General features: G+C 39.5%; 1 protein-coding gene across 1 annotated transcript in view; it reads left to right on the forward strand.

Annotated features, from left to right (window-relative positions):
- The window catches only part of GABRR3 (gamma-aminobutyric acid type A receptor subunit rho3), a 135,256-nt gene that overhangs the window by 93,984 nt on the left and 28,085 nt on the right, over nt 1–13,187 (forward strand). The window contains exons 6-7 of the mRNA XM_017889937.1: nt 1,693–1,805; nt 9,595–9,662. Coding sequence (XP_017745426.1) covers nt 1,693–1,805; nt 9,595–9,662 — 181 coding nt within the window. The remainder of the gene's footprint in view (nt 1–1,692; nt 1,806–9,594; nt 9,663–13,187) is intronic.

The raw sequence follows: 13,187 nt of genomic DNA on the forward strand, positions 1-13,187 counted from the left end.
GATGATGGTGGTGATGATGACGAGGATGATGATGATGATGATGGTGATGATGATGATGGTGATGATAATAGTGGTGATAATGATAGTGGTGATGATGATGGTGGTGGTGATGATGATGATGGTGGTGATGATGATGATGATAGTGGTGATGATGATGGTGATGATGATGATGGTGGTGGTGGTGATGGTGATGACGACGATGGTGGTGATGATGATGATGGTGATGATGATGGTGATGATGGTGATGATGATGATGGTGGTGGTGGTGATGATGTGATGGTGGTGATGGTGGTGATGATGATGATGGTGATGACGACGATGGTGGTGATGATGATGATGGTGATGATGATGGTGGTGATGATGACGAGGATGATGATGATGATGATGGTGATGATGATGATGGTGATGATAATAGTGGTGATAATGATAGTGGTGATGATGATGGTGGTGGTGATGATGATGATGGTGGTGATGATGATGATGGTGTTGATGGTGGTGATGATGATGGTGATGATGATGATGGTGGTGGTGGTGATGATGTGATGGTGGTGATGATGGTGGTGATGATGATGATGGTGATGACGACGATGGTGGTGATGATGATGATGGTGATGATGATGGTGGTGGTGACGATGATGATGATGATGATGGTGGTGGTGATGATGATGGTGATGATGATGGTGATGGTGATGATGATGATAGTGGTGGTGATGATGATGATGATGATGGTGGTGGTGATGATGATGATGATGGTGGTGGTGATGATGATGACCGCCACCTTTTTCTGGAAGGAGGTGCTGAGCGAGGTCTCCCTCTGAAAGCTGCTGCAAGTCGCTCACAAAGGAGCTAGGCTACAACAGACATTCCCCCTCCACACCCACAGGATCACTGAGAAGTAGGTGTCACAGTGCAGAAAACAAACCAGGGTGGTCCAGCAACCTGCCTAAACTCACCGACACAGGGAGAGACAGGGCCTTATTCCCAATCAGGACACCTAGGGCCAAGAGGCCACTGCCTGCTTTCCTTTGCCCTAGAGAACTGTAGGTAAAAACAGACATCACCTACTTCACAATTTGACCTGGCTTCAGGTGTAAATATTGCCATCCCTCAGGTTGTAGAACCCCCGGTGGGAATTCTGCCCGGTGAGCTCTCAACCTGTACCCTGTATTTTCTGCTCATTTAGTCTTTATAAAACACTGCCTTCATCTGTTTACAATCTTGCGGTCTTTTTTATTTTCTGTCATAGTGCAGTGATTGTTCGGCCTCAGTGACCCCAAGGATCACCTAGGTAGCTTGTTTGGGTGCAGATTACTAGGCCCTGCTTCCTAGGGGACTGATTTAGTTGATCTGGGACAGGAGTCCATGAATCTGAGTTTTGATCATCTCCACTCAGGTCATTGGGATTTTCCAGGTCTAAAAACCATGTTCAGAGAAACAATACAAGTTTGTGCATTAAATCCAAAGTGAGTTTGTCACTTAAGGTGTTCTGAAATTTGGTTTACCTTATTTGCTCCACACTTATATAATAAAGAACAAATGTTGACAGCTATTTGGCTTAATATGAACTGAGAAAATGAGCTCTTATGTATGTATTTCAGAACATGCTATGTTGAGCACAGATGGCTAACCTAAATCAAAATATCCAGAAGCATATGTATCTCAAAAGTTTTTTCCCCCCCTTTGGAGGAACAGCAAACAAGAAACTAGAATGAAGAAAGATGACAGTACCAAAGTGCGGCCTCAGAAATATGAGCAACTTCTCCATATAGAGGACAACGATTTTGCAATGAGACCTGGATTTGGAGGTGAGTATTATCCTCTCATAACTCATCTCAAAACCCATCATACTGTCAAAATGGAAGTGAAAATTTAAAACAAGTAAGACCAAAATGCAAGTAAAGACCATCAGTTTAAAACAGAAACAGAAGGCTTTTACAATCACCGTCTCTTTCGTGAGAACAATTGATGAGTTATCCATTTTAAATTGACCAAAAAACTCATTTTCCTACTATGCACACTATAGTGAATAGTATGCGTTCCATAAATAGAGAATGGATATATGTTGCCTATACACCAACTTATTTTCTAACTAAAATCCTTAAATTGGATACATGTTATTTACAAAATCTTATTGAATATTCTTATGAGCTAGAATGCCTCACTTTGGGGGAAGAACTAGCATGGCAAATGCCATGGCTCCCTCTGAACATACTCTGCTGAATTGTCTTTTAAAAATGATTTATCACTTTTAGCAATTAAGATTGATCCAGTGTTAGAATACTCCTTAATGTGCTATCTTATTCTATCCTCGCAGTGACCCTATGAAATAGGCACTATCATGATACGTAATATCACAATATGAAAACTGGGTCTTAGAGAGGTTAAGAGATTTGCCCAAGGCCATGAAAACAGAAAGTGGTAGAGCTGAGTTGCAATGGCAGGTAAAGAAGATGAAAATTCATATTATAGGTACATAATTGGAACAAAGACTTTCTTCTCCTTAGACTGCTTAATGTACACATAGTTGCATCACTGAGGGTACCAAGTTTTCCAACAATACACAGGGTATGGGGAAACCATCAGGTTAAACTCTCTGACTTACAGTTAAATCCATCCTGATTCTTCTTTCATTGATGGAGCCTTCCACTTCCACAATTCCTGAACTGACAATTTTTGAGAATCCTAGAGATGTGGAGATGAGGGAACTATGGATGAGGGTTAGAAGCAAGATCCTCTGGCAGTAGAACAAATACATCCTTCTGATGAATAATGAATACCGCAAGTGTTCAGGGCGGGAGATACTCTTCTCATGATGTGGTTATGACCAGGGAAAGCGCAATAGGCATGTAGGTACTGCAGAGAACTAACTTGTTAACAGGCAAAACAAAAACGCATGTTAAATATTCCTATGTTTAAGATTGGGTTTTTTTAGGGGGTGGTTAGTTGTTTTATCAATTTCCTGAAATCCTTTTGATTCCAGTACTGTGTGTTTTGGTTTTTTTTTTTTTTTTTTTTTGAGACAGAGTCTCACCTGTCACCCAGGCTGGAGTGCTGGAGTGCGGTGGTGCAATCTTTGCTCATTGCAACCTCCACCTCCTGGGTTCAAGTGATTCTCCAGCCTGGAGTAGCTGGGATTACAGGCACGTGCCACCAGGCCAACCTAATTTTTGCATGTTTTAGTAGAGACAGGGTTTCACCATGTTGGTCAGGTTGGTCTCGAACTCCTGACTTCAGGCGATCCACCTGTCTCGGTCTCCCAGAGCGCTGGGATTACAGGTGTGAGCCACTGTGCTGGTCAGTTCTAAAGGTCTGAACTTGATTTCATCACATTTGTGACTCAAACTTTAGTAAGTATCAGAATCACCTGGGGGTTCTGAAGGCACAGCTTACTGGGTTCCACCCGCACAGTCTCTGACGTACTAGATCTGGGTGGGGCCAACGATTTGCGTTTCTAGCAAATTCCTAGGTGATGCTGCTGGTCTGAGAATCACAATTTGAGAGCCACTGCATTAGGTGATCAGCATCAGAAGAAATCATGGTGAGTTGAATTTTTTGTTTTGCAGAGCATTTTTCACACTTATTGAATCATAATTTAAGATTTAAGAAGGCTTGAGATTAAGCAAGTTTAGAAATATGTCTCTTTTTTTTCTTCTGAGACTCTATCTTTTTTTACTTTTCTTCACTACTTCTCTTATGTATCTTCCTTACGACCGTTCTCAATAGACTGTTTTTCCCCAATCAAATTTTCCCAAAGTTTATATAATAGGCTCTACAACTACTACGCAGATATTCTGTACCTTGGTCTCTGTAATTTTACAAAAGCTCTTTAAAATATTTCCCCTTCCACCACGTAACAAGCAGAATCTTCAGTCGATAAATTTGCCTGGCCGTGGGTTTTCGGCCACCAGGGGGCGCCAGTCACACAGGAATGGCTTGAAACTGGCCACTCCAGAGCCGCAGTTGGAAGCTCTCTACCTGATGTGCTCTTTTCAACACAAATTCAAAAACCTGCCCTAATTCCAGTCAGGTTAGATTCCTCAATTAAATTCGCTCCTATGCTAGAGGAAAGAGTTTTTATGGAGATTATTTGAGGCCGTGGAAAGGAAGAAAGATTGAGAGAAAAATGACTATCCTTGAATGCAGACCTTGAACCAAGCGGTCTACAGAGGCTTTGACACTCAAAGTGGTCCGTGGACCAGCTGCAGAATCACCTGGGAGTTAGAAATGCAGATGCACGGGTCCCAACCCAGGATTCTAAATAAAAATCTGCAGTGATTCCCCTAAATCTTACAGTTTGAGAAGCACTCCTGTAGGTGACGAAGAGCCAACTCTCCTCTTTTATTTTAAAACATGTATGCCTTCATTCTCCATCGCTACCTCGTCCTCACCCCCCAGAAAAACATGAAATTGACCTGAAATTTCGACTCTGCTTGATCTGTTAGAGACACATTTTAATATTTTTTTAAACGAAAACGCATTTTAAAAAAATACTTTCTTTCCCGAGGCAACTTTGTGGAGTCATTAAAATGCAATTGAAATGTGCTGCTTAGTGGCAGGTGCAAATCATCCCATGATTAAGAAATTTTCTGACAATCATAGACTGGGGCAAAATGGTGTCCAAATGACTTGTGTGTTTAATCAGTTTAAGCAGAAAAATCCATAAATTCAGTCAGAAGTGTCAGTCTGGTAGCTCTGTGAAATACACCCCTTAACCTTCTCTTGCCTGTCTTGGTCAGAGCAGCTACTTATACCAGTGACCCATTTCTCTGTTCTCACGGGTGCCTTCCTTGGGGAAATCAGACTGCAGGACATCAAAGACAAGCTTTAATTTATCTTCTTTCTTTATGCTTGTCCGCAACACAAACACACGCACATAGTTCTTCCCTCTTGAGCTAAATGTAACTTCAGCACTTCTCTTGCCTTAATGTGTTTTCCTAATTAGCTTTAACATTAAAACCAGCTGCTACTGCAGTGTTTTTTACTTTTATAAAGCATTAGAAGATTAATTGACTCATTATGTGGAAACAGGAGGATATAAATTTAAGGGAGCTTTTTGTTTAACTTGGGTTATAAATTGCAGCTCATTTTCTTTATTTATGTTTTCCCTACCTTTTACATCTTCCATAACTAAGGGCTTTTTGTTTTAGTTTTATAGATGGTAATTTCTTTGTTTCTTCAAAGTGAAATCATTTCAGTATGTAGATACTGGCTACAGAGTCAAGACAAAAGCTAAAGTTATAAAAGCTGCTTGCAGTCTTTGCTTGTCAAAGGAGAGGACTATACTGTGAATCAGAAGGATCTGGCTACTTTCCAATCATTAACTAACTTTGGGTTTCAGGCAAGTGTTGTAACCTCTCTGAGTATGCACTCCTTAGTGTCAAGTGGAGCTAAAATCAGTTCTCTCTAGCTAACAAAGCAGCTATAATTAAAAGATTAGATGATATATTATATAATGAACTTTAAATGCATTATATAATTCAGATGTATAACTTTTATTTAGCCCTCATTATTCCAGCCTGCATAAAAACCAAATAGATGCTATATCTTTCCATATACAAAAAGGATTATAAATGTGTATACTACTACCTAGTTAGTGAACCATCATCATAATGGTTAATATTTATTTAATTTTCACTATATTTTAAATGCTTTAGGTACTGAATTAATAAAAGTACCTAAAATTATTATTTACACTGTTACATTTATTACTGAGCCAATAGATAATGAAGAAGTTGGTTTTAATACATCTGAATGGAGTTAGGCTAAGGACTTGACAAGCTTTCTTTCACGTAATCACAGCAACCCTATAAAGTAGGTACCATATATTTGGTTCTGTTTTACAGATTACATGAGGAGTTGAGGTATTTACAAAAGTTTGGCACTACCTCGGGTTTATATGGCTACAAATTCCACGAATTTTAATCCGTATGCTTATTGCCACCTTCTATCTGTGACTCAGCTCCTTCTTTGTAAAAAGAATGATCTTTGGAGCTTTTATCTGGCTCCCAAACTCTGATTCTGCGTCTTGGCTTTACATGCTGCTCACTCTCTACTCTGTCCTCAAGAACGCTAGAGCATAATACAGTTCCTCAAACCCATGAATAAGGTGCAGTGCGACATGGAGCTCAAACGAGGCAGAAGTGACGCCCTGGCACAGTGGCTCACACCTATAATCCCAGCACTTTGGAAGGCTGAAGTGGGTGGATCATTTGTGGTCAGGAGTTCGAGACCAGCCTGACTAACATGGTGAAATCCCGTCTCCACTAAAAATACAAAAAAATTAGCCAGGGGTGGTGGCACATGCCTGTAATCCCAGGTCCTCGGGAGGCTGAGGCCAGAGAATCGCTTGAACCCAGGAGGCAGAGGTTGCCGTGAGTTGAGACTGCGCCACTGCACTCCAGCCTGAGTGAGACTTCATCTAAAAAGAAAAAGAAAGAAAGAAATGAGGCCAGACAGCACCCAAGAGCATACATTTTCCTTGCAAACGGAAGAGCTCATCCCCACCAGAACCAGTATAAATCTGGAGGACTGAAGGAAGAAATTGAAGTTATTTCCAGAAATCCATTCCTAACAAACAAGCTATGTTTTAACCCCAATCTCAGATCAGCCTGCAAACAACCCTTAGGCTCCAGTGCTTGGGCAGCAGTGGCATGAGTAGGACTTTGGAGGACAGTTTTATGACTGTCCCCAGGCTTGTAGAGACAGTTGTCAGCAACTAGGATCTATTTATAAATCATGAGGTACTGACTGCAAGTTGCTCTCTGGCTTTAAAAAAAAAAAAAAAAAAAAGTGATGAGAAGCACGGTATCTTTTTCTTTTTTTCTTTTTTTAGTGAACATTGGATTCATTATCTAAATGTGCATAGGATTGGGAGTAGCGACTTGCATTCCTAAGGGGCAGGTTTACATTTTTGCTTAATTGCAGTAGTGATAACATTTATGATATGCCATTTATCGACTACCAACTAAGTTCAGTAACTGTATTATGTCTAATCCTCAAATGAGTCTCCACAGTGAGTATTACTAGACAAATTTTATAAATCAGGTAAACTAAGCTTAGAGACATTATTTACTCTCATTCACATAACAATTGTGGAGCTGGTTTCAAACTCTAGCCTGAGTGACTTTAATGCTAGAACTTCATTTGGGACATTCTGCCACTCCTCCAAGACCTTTCCAAATTTTTTCTCCCCTTGGAGTTTTGGAATTATTGGGAAGATTTAGTCAATCTAAAATACCAGGTGGAGCCATGGCAAAGATGTTTTCATGAATTGTTATTTTGATTATTCTACTAATTCAAGAGAAAAGGCACATATACATAAAAAAGCACCAGAGCAGAACCCTATGAAGGAATAATAGTGAGATGTTCCCCAGTTAATGCTTAATCAAAATTACCATTAAACACCATGTAAGAATTGTCATAATTTGGCCAGGCGCAGTGGGTCATGCCTGTAATCCCAGCACTTTGGGAGGCTGAGGTGGGCAGATCACCGGAGGTCAGGAGTTTGAGACCAGCCTAGTCAACATGGTGAAACCCCATCTCTTCTAAAAATATAAAATTAGCTGGGTGTGGTGGCATATGCTTTTAATCCCAGCTACTTGGGAGGCTGAGGCACAAGAATCGCTTGAACCCAGGAGGCAGAGGTTGCAGTGAGCTAAGATCATGCCACTGCACTCCAGCCTGGGCAACAGAGTGAAACTCTGTCTCAAAAAAAAAAAAAAATCGTCATAATTAGTGTTATAGGATATATAGTAATTGATCCAATATATCAGGAAGAAGATGGAAGTTAAGATGCAACTGAGGTATTCCAGAAGCCTGAAGCAGGAATATATTTGCATGTCATCCCTGTGCCTGGCCAACTGAAAACCTTCAAAATAAAAAAATGATACCGAGGGCACGGACTTGAGGATCCAAAAGAGGGAATTTGTTAATAAAGTGAAAGTGACATCCGTTAATTCCTGGAAGAGTCACAGAAAAGATACAGGGACTGGCAAGACATACCTTGGGCTTCTATAGTGTTATGCATGTAAAGGGCTGTCGAATTATAGGCATACCGGTTCCACGTAGCACATCCAGGCATTACGTAGCCTCAGCCTCATTAAGGAAGCTTTTCAGGCTTGACTTCTCTAAATCTTTCTTTGTTTCTTTTATCTTCTTTTGTTTTCCTTTCTTTTTTATTTTTCTTTTTATTCTTTTTTTGAGAGAGAGTCTAGCTCTGTCACCCAGATTGGAGTGCAGTGGCGCCATCTCGGCTCACTGCAGCCTCCGCCTCCTGCATTCAAGCAATTCTTGTGCCTCAGCCTTCCGAGTAGCTGGGATTACAGGCACACACCACCACACCAGGCTAATTTTTGTATTTTTAGTAGAGACGGGGTTTCACCATGTTGGTCAGCCTGGTCTCAAACTCCTGACCTCAAGTGATCTGCCCACCTCGGCCTGCCAAAGTGCTGGGATAACAGGCGGGAGCCACCATGCCTGGCCTAAATCTTTGAATCTTGATTAATACAACCAGCTCAGATCCATTTAGGCAGGATTTATTTTTTCTCAACCATAAGTGAAAGCATTTTGTGAAACTCAGGACTATACAGACAATAAGGTTTAATTGAGAATGGCTTACGTAGAAAAAGAACATATGAAAGACTACATATATAAATATATAAATTATTTTAACACATATATACATAAAATTTCCATCGCAAAACTAAATGTTGGTGTTATTAACATCAATTTCACCTCACACTGGAAGTGGTGAAATCATTTGTTAGGTGTAACTAGGAAATGTCAGTCTAGTCTGAATTCTCTTGGGTTATCATTCAGGTTTTCTGGGCCCGTGAACCTGATTCTGGGCAACTCAGCTGTACGAGTGTCAGCAGTGCTTTGTCTGAAATTGCTCCAATTGTGACTCTCAGTATTATCTCATTAAATGGATTTCTAAGGATATTTGCTTCTTCCCAAATGCAGCCTGTGGTTGCTGCTGACCTGCAAAGGGACACTTCTGAATCTGATCTGTGGTGTCCCTGTGTGGTACTGTACTTTCCATCTCTATGACATTTCCTCTGTGTTCCTCTACTCCACCAACCACAGCACAAATGGAAAAGGCTGATATTTTTGACAGCAGAGAAAAGGTTCCAACATGGCCCATGTCAGGGATTCCATGACTTCTATTCATAGTCATATTCTCCCTGACTATGAGATATGACCGTTATCATCGTATAGACTACATAATTCTACATACTCTTAAGACATGTTTTCAAAAACAGTTTTCCTTTTTAAATCACTAGTAGGTAAAAAGAATCAAATTAAAAAACAAAAAAAAAACTGGAGACACCACTTTATACTATAGAAGGAAAATATTGACATGATCTCAAGCAAATGAGTAATGATTTTTGGAATACCATTTATTTACACATGTGCCTTTATTATAATAATTGAGTGTATAATAACTGATTCAATAAATAATGGAGAAATTTGTTGTTTTAAAAAAACTTTAAAAGTAGTTCAGTTGTTGTCCAAGAGCCTTAATCTCTATGTTTTGAATGGTTTTAAATGATTATAATGCATTTCTCAGCATTTTACCCATTCTTCTTTCTGAAGGGTCCCCAGTGCCAGTAGGTATAGACGTCCATGTTGAAAGCATTGACAGCATTTCAGAGACTAACATGGTAAGTTTCTTCATGGGATGTTGTTCTTTTTCTGAAAAGACAGAAACTCGGCAGTGTCAAAATCACTAGTGTTTTAATAAGTCATTTTAACTATGTATGTTATTTATGTCTCCTACTTTGCTTAATAATAAGGTCATGATTGCTCTGCTCTTTTCTATCTACTTCATTCTACCGTTGATTACAATTCTCATTCCCTTTCTACTTTTCTATTTTCCTTCTAATGGTTTTCTAGTGGTGGAACACTGTAGAACATCGTGATATATTTACCTATGTAGCAAGAACTGAGAACAATTGTATAAACAGAAGGATGACCGTACTATATGTGCAATATGAAATCCAAATCATGAGTCTTTGCCCATAAAATAATAAACGGTTGAACCAGCATTGATGGGCTGCTTTCAAATATGTCACATGATATTAATGTTGCTTACCTGTAGACAACCAGTAGCAGAGGGACAAATACTTTTTTTAAATTCATGGGACTAAAAATTTAATTTAAATTTTGTCTATTCCCTTGTATTTTTCTAGAGATCTAAAAGAGATTGCCATTATTTAATTTTGCAATGAAACATCTGTATTTTCCTAGAGTATTATTCACTCAATATCCATAAAACTTGAAACTGACCCCTTATCGTCAAGCTTCCTGTTAGCCTTCTTCTGTCTTTTATGACATTTTGCGTGCATTGCTCTTTTGTTTCTTCTTCCCATCCCTTAACCACTTCAGCTATTTTTATGTTTTAATATTATCAACCGTAATTTTCCATTTTATTTTCTCTATTCCCAATTTAGGACCACCTTCCTTGTCTACATAATTACCAGAGACATTTTTTATTTAAGTGATCTTAGGTTTTTCAAGTTGTTTTGCTCTAAGAAAGAATAGTTAATACCATTGCTAGCTTATACATACAAACACCTACATATTTGCTTTCAGATATATTTCCTTTTTACCCACTCTTGTTCTGTTAATTTGTTCACGTAGTTTCAGAGTTTGGTTGAGCCCTCTTTAGTTTGTTTTTCTACCCCAAAGAAAGAGTGCCTTTATAGCTTCAATTTTTCAATGGCTGTTTCCTTGCTGTCTTAGTCTGCTTGTGTTACAATAAAGGAATACCTGAGGCTGGGCAGTTTATAAAGAAAAGAGGTTTCTTGGCTCATGATTCTGCAGGTCGTACAAGAAGCATGACACCACCACCTGCTCCTGGTGAGGGCCTCAGGAAGCTTCCACTCATGGTGGAAGGTGAACGGCAGCAGGCATCACATGGCATGAGAAGGAGGAATGGGGGGTCGGGGGAGGTACTAGGGTCTTTCAACAACCAACTCCGGGTAGCAGGGGTGAGGAAGGGAGAAGACTGTCATGGGAAATAATTGAGAACTCATTCATTACTAACAAGATGGCTCCAAGCTATTCCTGAAAGATCTGCACTCAAGACCTAAATACCTCCTGATATGGTTTGGCTCTCTGTCCCCACCCAAATCTCATCTTGACATGTTGAGGGACAGACCTCACGGGAGGTGATTGGATCATGGGCACGGTTTCCCCTATGCTGTTCTTGTGATAGTGAGAGAGTTCTCGTGAGACCTGATGGTTTGTAAGTGGCAGTTTCCCCTGCACATGCTGTCTCTCTCTCTTCTGCTGTCTTGTGAAGATGTTTTCTTCCCCGTTGCCTTCCGCCATGATTGTAAGTTTCCTGAGGCCTCCCCAGCCATGAAGAACTGTGAGTCAGTTAAACCTCTTTTCTTTATAAATTACCCAGTCTCAGGTAGTTCTTTATAGCAGTGTGAAAATAGACTAATACACCTCCCATCAAGCCCCACCTCCAACACTGGATATCACATTTCAACACGATATTTGGAGGGAACAAACATCCAGACTCTATCACGTGATCTTACCTAATGGCTGTGTGTCTTTATATTTAAACTGCTTTTTCCATCTCATTTATTTCTCCTCAGTTGCTGTCTTTTCCATCATCATCTTTAGATGGATCTTTTTCGTTTTCTGTCAATACTACGCCACCTTCAGGTGTTAATGACAAAGGACCTAACTGGTACCTACTAGTAAGATGCAGCTTATGAATATGTTTTGGTTTGGTTTCAATTTTGTATTTGGTTTGAATTTTAGTATTTTTCTCCATTCTACCCAAAGTACTAAACAATTTAATGTTTGGGCCAGGAGCAGTGGCTCATGCCTATAATCCCAGCACTTTGGGAGGCCGAGGTGGGGAGATCATTTGAGGTCAGGAGTTCGAGACCAGCATGGCCAACATGATGAAACCCTGTTTCTACTGAAAATACAAAAAACTTAGCTGGGTGTGGTGGCACATGCCTGTAGTCCTAGCTACTCAGTAGGTTGAGACAGGGAAATAACTTGAACCTGGGAGGTGGAGGTTGTAGTGAACCAAGTTCACACCACTGCACTTAATCCTGGGTGACAGAGTGAGACTCTGTCTTAAAAAAAAAAAAAAAAAAGAAGTTTGAATGCCTTCAGATGGGGCCTGTGCCCCCCAGTTTGTCCTGGAGCCCGTGCCTTGCTTTGCTCTAGAGTCAGCCTGCTTCTTTCATTAAACTTGCCCACCTGGTCCTTGGAGTCATTTGAGATCACAGCTCTTATCCAGATGCCTATTGTCCTTTATTTTCTACTTTAAACACAGCAGTCTGGTTTTCTGTTTGTTTTTTAATAAAACCAAATCAAAGAGTACCTCTTCCATGAATTGGGAAAAGTTAAATTATTTTCTTTTCAAACGCCATTTTCCATCTGAAAAGATTTACTTTGTTGTTTATCCAGTCTACTCATTTGATGGCCATTTTTATGTACATGAATCCTTGAATTTCATTCCATTTTCTGGAATATTTTATATGCGCGTTCTTATAAAACTTTCAAAAGTTGCTTTTATATATACTTTAGAGTAAGTATTGTTGATACATAAACTCTAGCATATATAGTGACTTTCAGAGTGTTACATTTTAAAATTTAGATTCTATGTATTATTTTTGTAATAATGCAAATACCGCAATTAAAAAGAGACAGAAAGTGAACAAACAGCTGTTAATGGAGAGACCTAGAAAATATCAATCACTAAAATCAAATAATCTTTCATCTATATCCTTAATCCATATTTTTATGTATAGTGATTCCTCCAAATAACTAAGGGAAAAGTTCAGGACACATACAAATTCTAGAAAAGTCTAAACAAAATCTTGTATGACCCATTACACCTTGTTTCAGTCTGTAAACTCTTCAGCTAATGGTTTGGCTCGTCTTTATCATTATCTAATTCAATATTTATTTCAGTTCAATGTAAGCCTTAAAGATTCATTTGCCATTCTCCTCCAAAAGGGAACAGCACTAAGAGGACTCGCTACTCAAAAAGATTGTTTTAGAAGATTTTGCCGCTTTCCTACCCAAAGACAGCTCTTTTACTGATATTTCCTCAAGCCTGTTGTGCTCTGAGATCAACCTTTTATTTCCCCTCTCCTGGCATATTATCCAAGTCATTTTTTTTTTTTTTTTTTTTTTTTTTTTTTTTTTTT

Source organism: Rhinopithecus bieti, unplaced genomic scaffold (assembly GCF_001698545.2).
Source record: "Rhinopithecus bieti isolate Rb0 unplaced genomic scaffold, ASM169854v2 scaffold_18644, whole genome shotgun sequence".
In the NCBI taxonomy this organism is placed as follows: Eukaryota; Metazoa; Chordata; class Mammalia; order Primates; family Cercopithecidae; genus Rhinopithecus; species Rhinopithecus bieti.